The 17,741-nt window shown below is 37.1% G+C and overlaps 1 protein-coding gene across 8 annotated transcripts in view; it reads left to right on the top strand.

Moving 5' to 3' along the window:
• The first annotated feature begins 2,743 nt into the window (after positions 1–2,743).
• Positions 2,744–17,741, top strand: part of mark3b (MAP/microtubule affinity-regulating kinase 3b) — a 46,865-nt gene continuing 31,867 nt past the window's right edge. For 3 of the 8 annotated variants that reach the window (XM_027149039.2, XM_027149040.2, XM_047801533.1), the window contains exons 1-3: positions 2,747–3,357; positions 11,618–11,809; positions 12,099–12,152. In XM_027149039.2, the coding sequence (XP_027004840.1) occupies positions 3,307–3,357; positions 11,618–11,809; positions 12,099–12,152 (297 nt within the window). In that variant the 5' untranslated portion in view covers positions 2,747–3,306. Of the gene's footprint in view, positions 3,358–5,105; positions 5,254–11,617; positions 11,810–12,098; positions 12,153–14,667; positions 14,924–17,556 lie in introns of those variants that run through there. The other 5 variants (XM_027149042.2, XM_027149044.2, XM_027149038.2 and 2 more) reach the window with 5 other exon arrangements.

The following is a 17,741-nucleotide window of genomic DNA, read 5'->3' as shown; positions in this document are numbered from 1 at the left end:
TAGCTTTCCTGCTATTAATGAAATAATGGTTTAGATTACTTGTTTATAGCATCCTTATTATTGACATCAATTAATCACATTTCAATATGAAAATTGATTTAAGAATAAGAACAACTTGTTCTTACAATTCATTCAATTAAATAAACTAAAAAAATTAATAAATACGAGGGCACGGTGGCTCAGTGGTTAGCACGTTTGCCTCACACCTCCAGGGTTGGGGGTTCGATTCCCGCCTCCGCCTTGTGTGTGTGGAGTTTGCATGTTCTCCACGTGCCTCGGGGGTTTCCTCCGGGTACTCCGGTTTCCTCCCCCGGTCCAAAGACATGCATGGTAGGTTGATTGGCATCTCTGGAAAATTGTCCGTAGTGTGTGATTGTTTGAGTGAATGAGAGTGTGTGTGTGCCCTGCGATGGGTTGGCACTCCGTCCAGGGTGTATCCTGCCTCGATGCCCAATGACGCCTGAGATTCCCCCGGGAACCGGGAAGTTCGGATAAGCGGTAGAAAATGAATGAAAGAATGAAAGAAAGAAAGAAAGAAAGAAAGAAAGAAAGAAAGAAAACTATGGCAGTTGATCTTTCCCTATTGATAAATATTTTTTGGTTTGGTACTTTGTCAAATACTTTTTTTTTTATGTAAATAAGGGTTTGGAAATTAAATATGTGTACAGCCAAAACATTAGCGTTGAGGACAATAGTAAAAAAAAAAAATAAATAAAATGGTTAATTCACTGTTATCATGCTCTCCAGGAAATTACTTTTACAGTGGTTATAAATGCAGCTCATGAATGCAGTTTTGATTTTGTTATTACTAATAAAGCTAAAACAAAATATTATCATTAGATATAAACCCAATTCACGTTGGATATTGACAGAATTTTCTTTCCAGCACATTGACTATTAGGTTTTCTTTTGTGTTTCATATCACAGAAAATGTTTGGAATTAATATCAAAATATTTGCCATGCTCATGTCTTTCCTTTTTTACAACATGAATAGATCCTAAGAAGGCTGAACAACAACAACAAAAAAATGATCGTAAAAAAATGTATTGAGCCACTAGAGGGTGGTAAAGAACCATAAATAACAGTTCGAGTGATTTAAAAAATATGAAGAAATTATAATAAATTCAGAAACCATTATTTGATCATTTTATGTAAATGTTATATATAAGGTACATGGTTTCTCTACAAGGTGAAGGTATTGCATAGCCTATTAGTTTCACCCAAGTATCCCATAGCACGCCACTTTTAAATATTCATGAAGTATTCATGTATTTTCTTGAAGACAACATAACCACACAGGAAATATGCTTCATCCTTTGCTCGTGAGAAAGCAGCAAATATCTCTCTCTCTCTCTCTCTCTCTCTCTCTCTCTCTCTCTCTCTCTCTCTCTCTCTCTCTCTCGCTCTCTCTCTCTCTCTCTCTTTACATGTTGATGTGTAGATCTGTACATATGTATGTAACAAAACATATATATATGTGTGTGTGTGTGTGTGTGTGTGTGTGTGTGTGTGTGTGTGTGTATAGATCTGTATATATATATATATATATATATATATATACACACACACACACACACACACACACACACACACACACACACACACACACACACACACACACACACACACACACAAGTATATAAAGTATATAACATAAAAGTTGCCATATACCACATGATAATAATAATGGTTAAGTTATTTTATATAGTGCATTGTGACTATGTAATAGGTCCAGAAAAAAGTACTGTAAAAAAACACAAGAAAATTGTGTATGTTAACCATTTTATGCACAATATTCAATAGAATAGCTGTAGCATCATCCAGGTTTTTAGACACAAGCTAATTATTGCATGTGTAGGGCAAGGATTTAATTTTACTTTATGGTAAAAAAAAAAAAAAAAGAATAGCAACATAACTGTTTTCTTTGTTGCAATTTATACAGACAGGAAATTGTATTTCAAAGGTGACATATCCCACCCTGTGTTTCACATGTGACTACACCCTTATCAGAACCTTGTTAAACAAATATTCACTGCAGTCTCACAGTATAGAATCAAGTCATAGAACAGAATTTATGAAATACTTCATCATTTCATTTAAGTCGATCTGACACCACACAATATCCACTCAACCACAAGACGATACAAAAGCTTTATATGGTATCTATGATGCATCACAGTTTAATCATTTAAAAGACCCCCAAATTCAATTCAAATTTATTTGTATTGCACTTTTTACGATTTGACGTCGTCACAAAGCGGCGATTAATAGGATACAAAATTCAAGATTAATATTAGATCTATTTAAATGTGTTTGCATTTATCCCCAATGAGCAAGTCTGAGGTGGCTCAGGTGACTGTGGGGAGGAAAAACTCCTTTGAATGGTAAAGGAAGAAACCTTGAGAGGAACCAGACACAAAGGAGAACCTCATTCTCATCCTCCTTTGGTTCCACAGTTCCTGTACAGGTCTAAGCTCAGGTAGGGAACATTCCTTTTCTGTAGTCCTTCTATAGCATGTGTAGTTTAAAATTCACTACTACAATCTGCACACTATTCTGACATAAACAAAGAAAAAGAAGCCCAATGTGTAGAGTGATTATTTTTTACTATAAGTGAAAGGTAGTTTTTTTCTGTCCATATAATCACCCTAGCAACACCAAACAGTCCTCGCGCTGCTGAATGGCCAATCAGCTTTCAGACCGCCTCTTTCATCACTTCCTCCGGCAGCCCTTGGCTCGGCTTTAGCTGTTTAACAAATACGCGGCCATCTTGGATTCATCAGCCTAGCTACAGGCAGCCCTTAGTTTTCTGGGATGGGTGGAACTGAAGCAAAACTTGGGGATTACAGGGCGTGATTTATTTTTTTTTATTATTTTTTTTATAGGAAATAGTCTTGCGTCGCCGGTCGGATGCTGGACATTTTAGAGGAACTTTACTAACTTCCTAAAAACGTCAGCAGGCCTTTTGTTAAGGGATTATAAGCTGAAGTCCTTCCTTTTCGTCTAAGCCCTGTGTGCGGTTCGGTGGGCCTGTTTTAACCGTATGGGCTTGGTTCTTTTCACAACTTTTTATTTGACAGCGTGGGTATAACACTTTATAAACTCCTCGGTTATGTTGGACTGCACAAGTTTGTGTTCTGTGCCACCGGTTGGACATCCAGCACTGTGTGGTGTTATTCATCTGGAGTTCCGGCGTTTGTTGTGCTGAAAGTTCTCAGTCGAAGCTGGTCTCCTAAATGGTCTACATCAGCTGTCGGAAATCTGGTTTCCACTCCGACTGAACACACTTGGAAAGACCCATTAAGATGTCAACGAGAACCCCGCTGCCTACAGTGAATGAGCGCGACACGGAGAATGTAAGTGTCCCTGAGTCAGTTTCACACGTTTGGTTTTGTCTCACGTACAATAACGTGTAGGATAGACCTTATTTATCTCTGCACACTTTTATTAACTTTGGGTTTCCTCTGAAGTGTCAGTCGTTTTTAGTGCCGGTGCATAAGGAAGTGCTGAGGAAGTTCCTGCGCTACTTTGTCACAAACGTTGAGTCCTTTTAAAGTCATTGACACACACAAAAAAGCCATTGCAGGAGATTTACAGACAGTTTCCAGGTCACAGAATCTCCCAATTGTGATGTTACATCATAGAAAATATCGAGGTTGTCCTCCTCTAAATGTAGTAAATAATTACTCTCGTTATAGGGATGATCTTCTTTTTTTATTATTTTTTTATTTGTTAATTTTTTTAGTTCATTTTAGATTGTTTGAATTTATATATTTTTAAATTTGTATATATTTTTATTTATTTATTTTAGTTCATTTCGATTGCGTTTGAATTTTTTGTTTACTTATTTTTTACCTAGTTTACCTACATAGCATCATAATAAATTTGACCTCATGAGCTTGTACGTGTTGTTGATGTACAATTTTGAGTCACAGAGACACTGGGTGTGAGGCTGAAATACACACTAAATGATACACCTATCCATTATAAAACATCACGCAGTCATTTATACCTGTGGCATTTTAGCATAGCTGATCCTCATGCACTGGGCATGTTTTTGGGAGGTAGGAGCAACCCGAGAGCACGGTCACAGAGAGGACATGTTCAGAAAATCCTAGTAATCCAAGTTTAGGATTGAACGGAGACCTGTACCACTGCTGTACCCTAAATTGAACATGTTGATTTAATTAGTTTATTATTATATCAGGGTAAACAGATTTGTTCACTACATGGTAAAGTATGTGGATACCTCACCATCACATCCATATGTGCTTTTTTTTTTTTAAAGTCCAGTATTGGTTCTTTTTTGCATGAGAGTAAATAAGCTCCATACCTTGAGATTGCTCTGTGTCTGTTTTACTCATTCAGTAAAGAGCATTAGTGAGATTTGTGGCAAAGTTGGCATTGCTGTTCGGCACAACTGAGTTCAATGCGGTTGGGGTCAGTTCTTTCACACCAGTCTTGGCAGACCGTGTCTCAATTGAACGCATTTGTGCACAGGGGCATTGTCGTGCTGGAACAGGTTTGTTCCTGTTCGATCCACTGAAGGGAAATTGTAATTCTATAGCATACAAAGACAACAGTTTGGGGAAGAACCACATATGGGTGTAATGGTCAGGTGTGTATACATTTATAGTTTTTTTATATTTTCTCCAAAATGTGAGTTAAGAAAAGGATTGATATAGGTACATTTGTCCTAATGATTTAGGTGATTTTCAAAGTTATTGGGTATGATGTATGATACTTTCTTTTGAGGTTGAAAATTAGTCTAAGAATGTAACTATGTTTTATGTCCTGGGGTTCTAAAATGGCACTAAACATCATTTTCAGTAGAAAAAACAATGAGCACAACAGTACATCTGTAATTTCATTGCTGGCAGGAGAGAGGGGATTAAGAATGAATGAAAAATGAACTCCAAGGCAGACTTTTGCTGCTCTGACATGGTGTGGGGATCACTGTGACGAGAGAATATGTGCAAGTCTACGCAGCATGGTGGTTCCTCTGAAGGCTGATGGAGCGTGTAAGTGTTAATAGCCAGCTGTTGGCTCTATGGAGCGAGGAGCACCTCAGCCCTCCCCTCTCTCTCTATGATCTAAGGATAGGGTGCAGACATGAGCATCAGTCCGTGTGTGTGGATCGATGAGCAGCCAGCGTCCCCAATAACAAAACGCTAGCCTGTTTGGACACCATTCACATAATCAGTGCTAACATGAAGGGCTTGCATTCGGTCAAGAGACACCGCATTGCCATAGTAAGTTTTTATTTGGATTTTCTTTTACTCTGAAGTAATCAAGGACAAATGTCTAAGGGATTTTATCCTGTTCCAGGGTGAAGCCGTAGATGGGTTTTAGTGGTTTTAGTGTTTATAATTTCAGCATATAGTGAACTGCAATAAACTCAGAGTGCAGTTATTATTAGTATGAAAGCTTTTTTAATAGACTGGAACATGCAACATTTTGGGTATAAATGTAATGGTTCATTTTGTTTTATTAATTAAGGTCATGCTAGAAAGTAGGGCTGTATTTAACTGATGCATGTCATCCGAAAAGACTGTAGAATGTTATATACTATAATGTATTTTCTGCTGTCCTACTTGTCTGTGTGCAGATTTTTTTTTTTATTCCTCTAATTTTGAATACTGGAAATGAGGGCTCCACAGAAATAGTAGCCACTGGAGCATTAGACTGAGACTCGTTGCAGACGTAAGTAATCATGGAAATGTTAGACTGGACTTAAAAATGGGTTTTATACTACAGCTTTAGTATCCTGAATACAGTATATTCTCCAAATGTCAAAATTCTGAACATCAAGTCATGTCCTCTTGATAAGTAATATTTGGATACGCTTTATTTGACACATGTCTCTCAGTTTAAGACGAGCACCTGGTCTGTTTCTACAGGACTACAATTAATATCATTCACACACATGTCCTCACACTGTTCATTTCTGCCCTCTTTCCTACTGAGAAAAACATGAGCAGACTCAGGTTTTGGTACCGTTGGTGGATATTTCATGGCATTCTTGTCATGTCAGTGTTGGTTCATCATCTTAATAAACACTGCCAGTATTATTATGCCTTAAATTTGGATGATAAAAAATAGTGGCAAGCATTTTAAACATATTGATACCACGGTGCTGCTAAATTGTGATTGTTTAGTTGATGCTTGTGTTAATGAGCTTGTAATAATAATGAGCTGTCGTTTATATAGTAACGGCTAATTGACAGGGATGGCGGATGTGTCACAATCTAAACCTAATGATAAACAGATTCAAATATATTATTTAATAAATACAAATATGCATAGCTTCCTGTTACTTCTAAAAGATTTTATGTTAGGAGTCTACAGTATCAGTGCTTTTCCATCACAGAAGGGTATATTGGTTGGTTTAAATAACCTAAGCAGAAAGTGAAGGAATGTTTCTAGTTGCATTAACACAAGTGATAACTGGAGCTAACCTTTTTAACAGATTTTCCATAACAACTATAACTACAAACCGTTGAGAATTTTCTCTTCTTGTTGCTCACAGGGATGCATGCAATGTCTTTTCAGTAATCTTTTCTCACAAGCATTATTTACATATTTCTTACCCCATTTTTCTAGTTATTTTAAACTCCAGCTTGTCAGCTCCCTTTTTACCGTGGCCATGTGGTTCTGTCAACCTTCATCAGATATTATTCAGCTGGCTGCCTAAACGATTTATGTGCTAATTTGGGCAACTCTGTCCTAGATGGATTGCCATTGGTTTATCACAGGGAGACAGTGGTAGAGAAATCATTGCCTGTTTGATTTTATACCAGTTGTTTGACCCTAAGCCCTGTCGCTACAATAGCATACACTCTATAAATGCAGTGTTTTCAGAATGTAATCAGTTATTCTTTTTTAAAAATGTATTAAAAATACCTAAACAAGCATCTCTTATTAGTTAACAGTCCAGACCATTTAGCACAGTGTGGAAGGACATTCAGACGCTTGTCACAAAGCAACTCCAGAGGTTTGTCTTTGCCGTACGCTTCCGATTGATGTAATACTCTAAAGTGAATGTTTACTCCGGTCTGAGGTCATGTGATCTCAACTCAGGTTTTCTTCAAGGACCCCTTCATTTTTGGCTGCATTCATTCTTCCCTTAGTCCTGATCAGTTTCCCTGCCACTGAGAAGCACCTTCAAGGTATGATGCTGTCACCACCATGTTTCACTGTAAGGCTTGTCTTAGCCAGTTGTTTATCCCAAAATGATCGATTTTTTGTCTCTGTAGGCCAGAGAATCATTTTCCTTATGCTCTCAAAATCCTGTAAGTGTCTTCTTTAAACCCTTTAGTCAGCAGTGGGTAGACAGAAACCACTCCTGACTAAAAGGTTTTTTCTTTTTTCCGCTTTTTTTTTTTTTTTTTTAAATAAGCTTAACCTCTTGAGCAAATTGCCAATGCCAAAGATGCTACTTGTCACCTCAGTCAAAATTTCACCGAGCATACAACACTGTTATTACCTCAAACTTCAAAACAGAAGCAGATGCCACTGGGAGAATATTTGCCATTGTTCACTTTGTGCTGCTTTCATCACCTGAGCATTTTTGTTCTCCAATCCTAGTGACAACCTTTATGGGTTTAACCCGCTCACTTGATGTGCACAGCCCATAGCATAGCGTGTGTGTGTGTGTGTATATTTTTTGTCATAATTTCTGCATCATTATCTGTTATATAACGTGATCTGTTACATATTGCATTAATGGTGTATTTCCTGTTCTGTATTATGGTACAATGCTGGGTAATGTCTATAGGCTTCAGAGTAAATTGGTCATCTACTAAACATTTCTGTTTGTGCCTTTACAGCTGTGCTTTCATTAACCTGGTACAGAGGGTAAAAACATCAGCTTTTCAAATGATATTTACTGTAAATTCTCTCTGCAAAGCCATACCTCCTGTAACTGACTGTTGTTTCTCAAATAAAGAGAAAGTCCTGGCTGAAATCCAGGAAACAGCATGGCATTATTTGTTTAGCTAGTGTTGTTTACATCACTTCCCTCTGTCGGGGCTTTAAGGTTTTTGTTTTGCCTTATTATGGTTTGTCTTTTGATAGACTTAAATGTAGAAAGTGCTGTCTTAACCATTAAACTAAAATTTTGCACTTAAAAAAAAAAAATATATATATATATATATATATAATATGTATGTACGTATATACATATATGTATATATATATTACACAGAATGGTGTAAATCTGTGTTGACACTTTGTGCTAACCCATTGAAATATCGAGGCTGTGAGCATCCGTGTGGTTCTGACTTCACTCGCTGAACTCTGAGTTGAGAATGTCTCGAGTTTCTAAATAGGAATTCTGAACTGATAGATTTTACCTAGCTGGAGGACAAAAATTCTTTAGTTAGTAGTTATGCCTTTGACATTAATTTGCATAACAATCAGTCTTTTGTACAAGTGGTATAACTGGCTTCTGGTTGTATTTTTTTTCCTTCTGTTTAAGCATCAAGTTGTTATAGCACAGAACATATTAAAGTAAAAATCAAGCTGCATATGGAAGTAAATGATTCATGGAAATAATTATAGCATGTATATAAATAGGATATGTTTGGGGTTTTTTTGTGTGTGAGAGACTGTTAAAATTTATTAAATTAAAATTTATTGGTAACGCGCTTTTAACAGTAACAATTTTTAACATTGTCTCAAAGCAAATTTACAGAACATAAATATTGCAAAAAGTACAAAAAGTTTAACATTATACAAAGATTCAAGATTATCATTTAAATTCATGCTTCATCAGATCACCGACTGATCTGTCAGCACGACTTCTGTAAACTTTGAAAAAGTTTAAAGGTTTTCTAACTGTAAAATGTTTTTTTTTCTATGTAGCACCCTGGTCCTGGAGTAATGTCTCAATTCACTGTCTACTGCATTAGCTATATATGGTTGAAATGACAATAAAAGCTTCTTGACTTGACTAAACACTGGAAGTCTATATATATATTTTTGAATAGCAGTGTTGTAACGGAGTACAAATACTTCGTTACTGTACTTAAGTAGAAATTTCACGTATCTGTACTTTACTTCGCTATTTAAATTTGTCAACTTTCACTTTTACTCCACTACATTTCCTAGATAAAATGTATACTTTTACTCCGTTATATTTCCCCTAAGCATCTTCGTTACTCGTTACTGCAAAATAAAATCAGAAGAAATGTGTGCAACTGCAATAAGGGAGGTTTGGCGAATCACTGCTCCTATAGAGTGTCACTGCACGTCCGCACGCTCTACGGAGAAGCACAGACACGCGCAGCATGCACGCGCAGTCAGAGCTGGAGTCAACCAAAAGCAGTGAAATGTCACTATTCTTATTACCAGAGATGATAGCACAAACAAAATATTAATGCAATATCAATACTAAATAAAAATAACATTTATTGATTTGGTTTTTGTCTTGTGAATATTTGTTTATTAGTGACTGCATTCAGTGGACACACTGTTTATAGAGAATGCACACATACATGAACTGATTTGATTCAAGACTGGCATCATTACATCATGCATAACATTTTGGTGTCCACTTTTGAAATTCAATAATACCATAACTTTTGGCTTACTATGTAGTCATATAATATATAATATAAAACTCTTGTTTTAAATTCTCACTGAGGGCTAAAACCCCTAATGATGAAACCCTAGAACCGCCCCTGCTCTTATACCTACCGAAAATCACTGAAATTTTACTTTTTACTTTTACTTCAAATACTTAAGTACATTAAATGTCAGAAAATGACTTTTGATACTTCAGTACAGTAAATATCAGATACTTTAAGACTTTTACTTGTGTAATATTCTAAAAGGTGACTTTCACTTCTACCAAAGTCTTTTTCTAGTATGATACTTGTACTTTTACTCAAGTATTGCTTTCTAATACTTTATACAACACTGTTGAATAGTGTGTATTCACTGCCTTTCCACAGAAAACGAGGACCTCTGCAGATATTTGTACCACGACAATGTAAAGTCATTTGTAGCCTGTTTTGTACATTAATGACCACATCATCTGAATTTAGTGAGTTTTTTTTTTTTAAAAACATTATTTCTCTGTTACGGCAGCAAAAATATATAAAAACAATAAAGAATTTAAGACACAATATAATATACAGTATATACAAAAACAAAAATGTATAAAAAGAGTAGTGGTTACACTGAAGACATATTGCACACAGGTAATATTGCACATTTTTCAAAATTTCTGTTATTGCACATTTTAAATACTTTGTTATTGGTATTGACTTTGTCACTGTGAGTAGCTTTGATTGTAAAGTCTAATAGCAGCAGGGAGAAAAGAGTGTCTGTATCGCTTAGACATTTACGATGTAACAGTCTGTCACTGAAGGAGCTTCTCAGAGCTTTTCATACAGGGGGTGAAAGTCGTTCTTCAGCAATGATGATAGACTTGAACAGACCATAAGATAAAGTACAAATAGTCATAAACACAAAATGCTTTGTTTTGTCATAAGTTTCCGTTAGCACTTTATTGTACATAATCTATTTGGATTATGTAGAAGTGCTTGAAGCACTTTCTCTGAAGCAGGTTTCTCTGAGAGAGTTGCATGATTTTGAAATCTGTCTCAATTTGTCTCTCTGAGTGAGTTGCATGCTTTTGAAATCTGCTTTCCTGTCTCTCGATCCTGGATGAATTTTTCCCCTTATTGCTGGATTGCTGTCTGCTAGGATGTTGATGGACTGACTCTGAGCCTGACTCTGTTTAGATCTAAAGGAACTACAATTGCACACTACTCATTGACACACTCTGTGGTGCAACTGAACATCTGCACTATCTTAGATTTAAACTAATGCTGCATTTGTCTTACCTGAAAAGTGGTCAAGAATTTTGAATTGCTTTATTTAAGGCGTTTTTCCTTTGTTCGGTTGAGCAACAACGTGAGGGAAAAAAACATGGTTGACATTATGGACAACATTCCAGCCAGTTGTTTGTTTGAGATGGGTAACGCATCTCAAAACAACAAGTTGTGTCGTCAGTGCTGTAAGGATCTGTCTGCATATTTTTGTATATACAGCATAACTCATTTAAAGCTGCTTTGTTTTTTTCTTGGTGCTCTGAACAGCCATGTTGATTTTAATGTCATGTGTTGGACTTGGGGTAAAGACAACTGTCCTGAGCTGACGAGGAGTAATTCTGATTCGAGGGAAAGGTTTCTTTGCTTTTATCTAGTCTTAGCTCAGAAGTTTTAATCGAATGCATTTAAAGTTGCATATTGGAGCACTTGGTTGGCTGCTGGCTACAATTTGTTAGACTTAATATATTATGCTGGGATTTGACTTAAATGTAGATTGCACTAAATGCAAACAAATTGCACTTTAATCTTTAGATTGAACTTTATTCACTTTATTCTGTTCTCTGTTTGCAAGGATATATGTATTCTATCTATATTTTTGCCCTGTGCTTTTACATGTAATTACATGTATTAATTTTTTCTGTTTTATTTTTATTCTGCTTTCGAAAGACAACTGGAAAACATTTCATCCATGTTGTACAGTGTATGGTTGTGTATTGTGGGATTTCTTTTTTGGAGACTCGTGAACGGTGTCACTAAGCTGTGATTTTGTCTCCAGCACACCTCTCACACTGACGGGAGAAACGATGGTGCCACAAGGTCCAGCCGATCCGGGGCAAGATGCCGCAACTCCATCGCCTCGTGCGCCGACGAGCAGCCACATATCGGCAACTACCGGCTGCTCAAAACCATCGGCAAGGGCAATTTTGCCAAGGTCAAATTGGCACGGCACATCCTGACGGGTCGAGAGGTGAGCTTTAAACATCACTCATTCTTTTTGCGACTGCCTGTTTTTTTTTCCCCAGACATTTCTCTTCCCAGTCTTTCTCAATCATCCATCAGATCCAATGAGTGTTAAACAGACAAGTTTAAAAATAAAATTAGATTTTTATTTAATTTTGAATGTATTTTTGATGTAATATGTATCATGTGTCATAGAGATTTTGAAGTCGTTTCCACGTCCTTATTTTAAGATATTGCCGTTCCCCTGTGAGCAGCAGGGTCAGTAAAATGCCATTTGTCTCCTTCATTTTCTGCAGGTGGCCATAAAAATTATTGATAAGACGCAGCTCAATCCTACCAGTCTCCAAAAGGTAATATTTTGGATTTCCACTAAACCTCTAGCTCTCTCTTACACCTTTCTTCCTTTTCTCAGTTTATCAACTTGTGGGGAAAATATATATATAATGTGCTTTGGTTTAACCCCAAGAATTGGGTTATTAGTGTATTGAATGCTATTGTGGTCAATCCAAAATGGTTCGGTTTCACCACAGTGTAGCTTGAGCCTCTTTAGCACTATCTAACCAAACCCAAAGCTTTTCGGTTCCAAGCCAGTCACGATGGCTGAGTGACGTCTGATGGAGGGGAGCGTCTGTGGCCTTTTATATCTGTAGCATCTAATAATAGCCGGAGTGGCAGGAGTAATAACAGTGCAAGCATCTGTGCACAGAGCTGAGCACTCAGACGGGACAGTGAATCATGGAGGAGGAGCTGAAGATGAGACTCGTACTCGCTGAGCTTCTCAAGTTCTGCTGCTCTCCATTCACATGTTACTGAAGCTCTGTGACTCGGCCTGAGCTTTTTTGGGTAGTGTTTCTCTGATTTGGCTTTAGACCTCATGTTCAGGCAGCTGGATGCTTTTTTGTTGTTGTTGTTGTTGTTGTTGAAGTGCTTGCTTGTTTTTCTCCATACTATTGATTTTATTTGTTTTCCATTTATAGACATAGTGACAGCTTGTAGCACTGGATGCTTTGGATGAGCAAATTGTTCATTTGTCAGAACAATCAGAACAAAAAATACTGCTATAACATACTGGTGATTCATTTAAACAATTAAACATTTAAACCTGACATGTTTGATAACGCTGTTGAAGGATGTTGTTGCTGCCTTATTCATTCAAGCTGACATCATATTTGGAGATGAATCTGAACGTATGTTTTTCCGAGTCTCAAAATGGCTGAACTTTTTCCACTCATGGAACAGACGTGCTGTCACGCTACAAAGGATTAGGCACAGAAGCATATTACTGGTATGATCAAAAAATGGTAAATGTACAAAGGATGGCTAGCTTTGACAGCCTGCTTTAGGTGTAAAGCTTGTAGATTTACCATGTAATGTTGGGTTTATAAACAGATTGGAGCTGGGACTAGAATAAGAAGTAACGTCTACACGATATGAGCAAAGGTTGGTGGACACATGAGGTTCTTTCCCAAACTGTTTCCACTAATTTGGCAGCACACAGTTCTATATAGTGTCTCTGTATGCTGTAGATTTCAAATTTCGCTTCTCTGGCTCAGAGAGGTCCAAAACTGTTCCAGCATGATGGAGCCTCTGTGCACGTATTGCGGTGCTTGAAGACATGGTATGTTAAGTTTGTAGTGGTACAACTCCAGTGTCCTGACCTCAACCCCGCTGAACACCTTTGGGATGATCTGGAACATTGACTGCACCCCAGGTCTCTTCACCCTGCCTTAGTAGTTAATCTCACTAGTGCTCCGTTATTTGAACAGATTCTGCCACAAATCCCTACAGCCACATTCCAAAATTTAGTTGCAAGCCTTTCAGAAGACTGGAGCTTATTCTAACAGCGAAGGTGATTAAAATCTGGATTTATATGTTCAAAAAGTACATATATACTTTATACTGTATAGTCTTTCTGACTGTAAAGTGTTTTATTTGTGTTTGAGCATGAGATATCGGCCCTGCTCAGAAATCCAGCACTTTTCCCTCTAGGGCTTCTCTCAGACAGTGAGCCACTCATTCGCAGCTGCTCGCTGTAGTCTGTCTCTGACACTATTTCCATCTGCTCTTATGCAATTGGTTGGAGTGGGATGAGTGCCTGTACCTTGAGTTTGGTCACTTCATTCACTTACTAATCAGATCAGGCAATTTGTGGAGCTTTTTTTAAATACACATTTAAAAACTCATTTTTGTTTGGAAAAACTCTTGGCACTTAACAGCAGCTGGTTGTTGAACATAATTGCGTTTAGATGGACAACTTTGGTGGAACCGTGTGGGTGTAGATGATCCAGATCAGCCATCCCAGACATTTTAGTAGTCGTTTGTATGCCTGAAGACTCCAAAGCAGCGATTTATTTTTCTTTCATTATTCAGAGCGGGTGGATGAGAAACGTGAGCTGTGAGCAGTTATGCTAAAGGGATGCTTTGTTTAGAGATACATGCCTTTATTCAGAAAGTATCCGAGTAACACGATTTACGCTTATTGGTCCCAGATTTGCAGCAAACCACACCAGCAGCTTAATACAGGCATGCAGAAAGACTGAGGCAGCAAAAGCATAATAGTTTTTAATTTTTTGTTATGCAGGTGTTTTGTTTGCTTAAAGTGACCGCTTTACTAGGTATATCTCTTAATGCTGATAGAGTAGACACACATACACGCACACACACAGCCATTCTGTATCTGGGACAGTGATTCTTCTAGCAATGATCTCACACAATTGTAGCACCTACAAATTGTTGCATTAGGTCAGCCCTGTTTTTTTTTTTTTTTTAATTTATTTATATATTCATTCATTCATTTATTTTTATTAATGTCCTTGCTTTTAACAGTCAGATGTGAAGCTGTATTCTTTATGCTTTCCTGCACAGGAAAGTCTTCAGTAATGGTGGTTTAGGTGTTCCTGGGTGACGTACTTGGAGCTTCAAGAGAGAGTAGAAGAGTGAGGAGTTACAGTTTGTGTTTGCAAGAACTAACTTGTTTCACTGCCTTTCCACATCATTACACCGAACATTAAATATGCTGTTTTTTACAAAAGGAAAAAAAAATTGGCAAATTACTGTGATACAAGAGGAATAAAACTTAACACTACATTCATCTAACATTTATTCCCTGCTCTCTATTCACCCTAATGATTACATAAGAAGGCACATTAACCCTTGTGTGGTCTCAGGTCAACAACAAGGGTCTTGGTTTTTTTGTTTTTTTTATTTGCATATTATGCTTATATTGTTGATCACCTGAATTTAATAAATCAGTTCAAAATAATACATTCATTGAAACATTGTTCACTTTCAGTTTTTTCTAGATTTAAGCCTCCAAGGTCTTTCTTACTGTATATTTTAGACACAACTTTATCGAGAAAAACAAATGAGGCTTTCATTGTTAAATGTGATTTAGTAATTGCAAACATTAATCACAAATATTGTCTACATTGTTTGGGTTGAGATAAAGACTAATGCTGGAAAGGATTATTATTATTATTATTATTATTATTATTATTATTATTATTATTATTATTATTATTATTAGTGTTATTATTTCAGTAGTGCTTTTTTAAATCTTAATAAAGTCTTGTGGCAATTTAACCCGAAGTGGACCAAAGGGAGTAAAGAGTGAGTGTAGGTTTATTAACTGCAAGGGATAATTAATTTAATGCTTATTGACTAATTATGACAAATCTCCCAAAGTCTCATACTACTTAAAAACTCTCACATTCAGCACATATCATTGGAACTTTCCTTTTCCTGTTGTTCTCTCTCACTCACTCATACACACACACACACACACGCACGCACGCACGCACACACGCACACACCTTTTTTATTTGTCTGTGTTGTTCCTGTTGTTTTAACGAGAGAGATGCGGTCTAATTTATCGTAATTATTTTTCACGATTATTTATCGTATAACTTTTACTTTTAAGGAAATTAGAACAATGACTCATTTCTCTGATGCTTATCTGTTTTCTAAGTTAAAATCACCGTTGCTCCCTGGCTCTCTGCTATGCTCACACAGACATGTACGACGTGCCAACGTACGTGCATCCTTGCAGGAGTTTTTCTCCTTCCTTCCTCTTGAGGCATGTTTTCAAATAACATGTCACCAACAGCAAGCTGAGAATTTATCAGCTGCTACCTGGAATGGCCCGGCGAAGACAGCAGAGAGCAAGTCAGAATTAGACATCATCATGTTCCTCACAGCAGTTTAGATGAACAAATACAAGGCATCTGAGGACAGTGCTACCCAGATTTATTTATTTGTTTGTTTGTTTGTTTGTTTTGCTTGTTTGCTTTTCTTTTGCTTGTTTTTTTAGTATGTGGTTAAGAATTCATTTGTGTGGATAAGATAATTCTTAAATAGGTTATAAAGGTTTACATTCCCCTGTTACAAAGTTTTTTTTTGTGCTGCCAACAAAAACACTCAGTGTGAAATGATAGTTTATAAAAATAAAGTGAAGAGCAATCAGAAGCAGCAGTCAGAGTAACAATAGTAATAGTGAATGTAGGAGTAATGACAACACCAGCAGAGCAGTAATAGTAGCAATAGTGACCGTAAGAGAAGGTATAGTAGCAATGTTAAGTGAAAATCCGAACTAAAGGAAGCTATAGTAGTAGCTAGCGCAACAGTAACTATAACACTAGTAACGTTACTGACAGTAGAAGTGCAGGTAATCATAAAAGTAGTAATATTAGCCACTATAACCGATTTTGTGCTGTGATGTTTCTGTTTGTTTGTGTGAAAGACTTTATGGTGTTCGAGAAAGGTCATTTCAGACGGCTGTTTAATCTGAGTTGCTTAAAAAAAAAGCGTACTTTTATTGCATCATTATCACAAAAGGAAAATTGGCAGTGTGCTATCTCTAAAATCATGTCTGTTCTCTTCTAATATTCATAATTTCATCTGGCTGCATGTAGCCTCACCCTACAGCTTCAGATGAACTCTCACTCAAGGAGTAGGATGGTTCGCCCATAGAGGGTATAAAAGCCCATCCCATCTCAAATCCACCCAAGAGGTGTGCAGGAATTGATTCAATGCCCATCTGACAATATCTGGATTACAACCCTTATTTAATCAAAAGCAGTGTTTAGTCTGATCAGTGTTTCTGGCTGACGTTTGGGAGCAGTTGTTTAGACTGTTTGTGCATGGGCGTGTTGCTGAATGAGTGATATGTGGACTGTTTAGCTGATTGATCCCTACTCTTTCAGCCAAAGACCCATCACCTACTCAAGGCAACTTTTAACGCTGTAGTTACTGTATTTATGAGTAGACATTACTGACTGTGTTCAGTGTCCATGCCAGCAGTCAGGTGCACTCACCCACCACAACAAATGAAATACAGTTCATTATTTTCCTACAAAGAACCTCAAATAAGATTCTTCATTGGAATAGACAAAGCTCAAACTGGGTTGTTTGAAGCTAGTCTTTATAATTTGATGTCAGGAACGAGCCGCTCTCTTAGTTCTGCCTCCATCAGTAATATTAGTACTAATATTAGTACTAATGAATGTTGTAGATTGTACACACCAGGAATGGTGTAGTCCTGATGGAAAATAGCAAAACTCTCGAAATACATTTAATACAATACATTCCTCCCCTCTGGGCTTGCGAGCCACATGTCCAAAACGCATGCCAGTGCAACAATGGGGACTTTCTGAAGTAATAGTGATTGGTGGGAAAGGAGAGACATGTCTGTGCCTTGATTAGTTGACTGTGGGTGGTCTGTTATTTATCTATTTATGTTTTCTTTCTTGTTTATAGAACGAGGCACCTCTCTGAGCAGAAACACCTTCATGTGGCAGTCGAATGCTTCTCTCAGAGCACAGAACATATATATTGCACATTATATATGCATGTGTATGCGTACAGTGTATATATTTTGTGTATGCACTGATGAAACAAGGAAGTGTGCCAGGAAGGATGTCGGAGAGGAAAGAACAGTAAAA

Source organism: Tachysurus fulvidraco, chromosome 16 (genome assembly GCF_022655615.1).
Source record: "Tachysurus fulvidraco isolate hzauxx_2018 chromosome 16, HZAU_PFXX_2.0, whole genome shotgun sequence".
Classification (NCBI taxonomy): Eukaryota; Metazoa; Chordata; class Actinopteri; order Siluriformes; family Bagridae; genus Tachysurus; species Tachysurus fulvidraco.
This window is presented reverse-complemented; position numbering and strand designations above follow the sequence as displayed.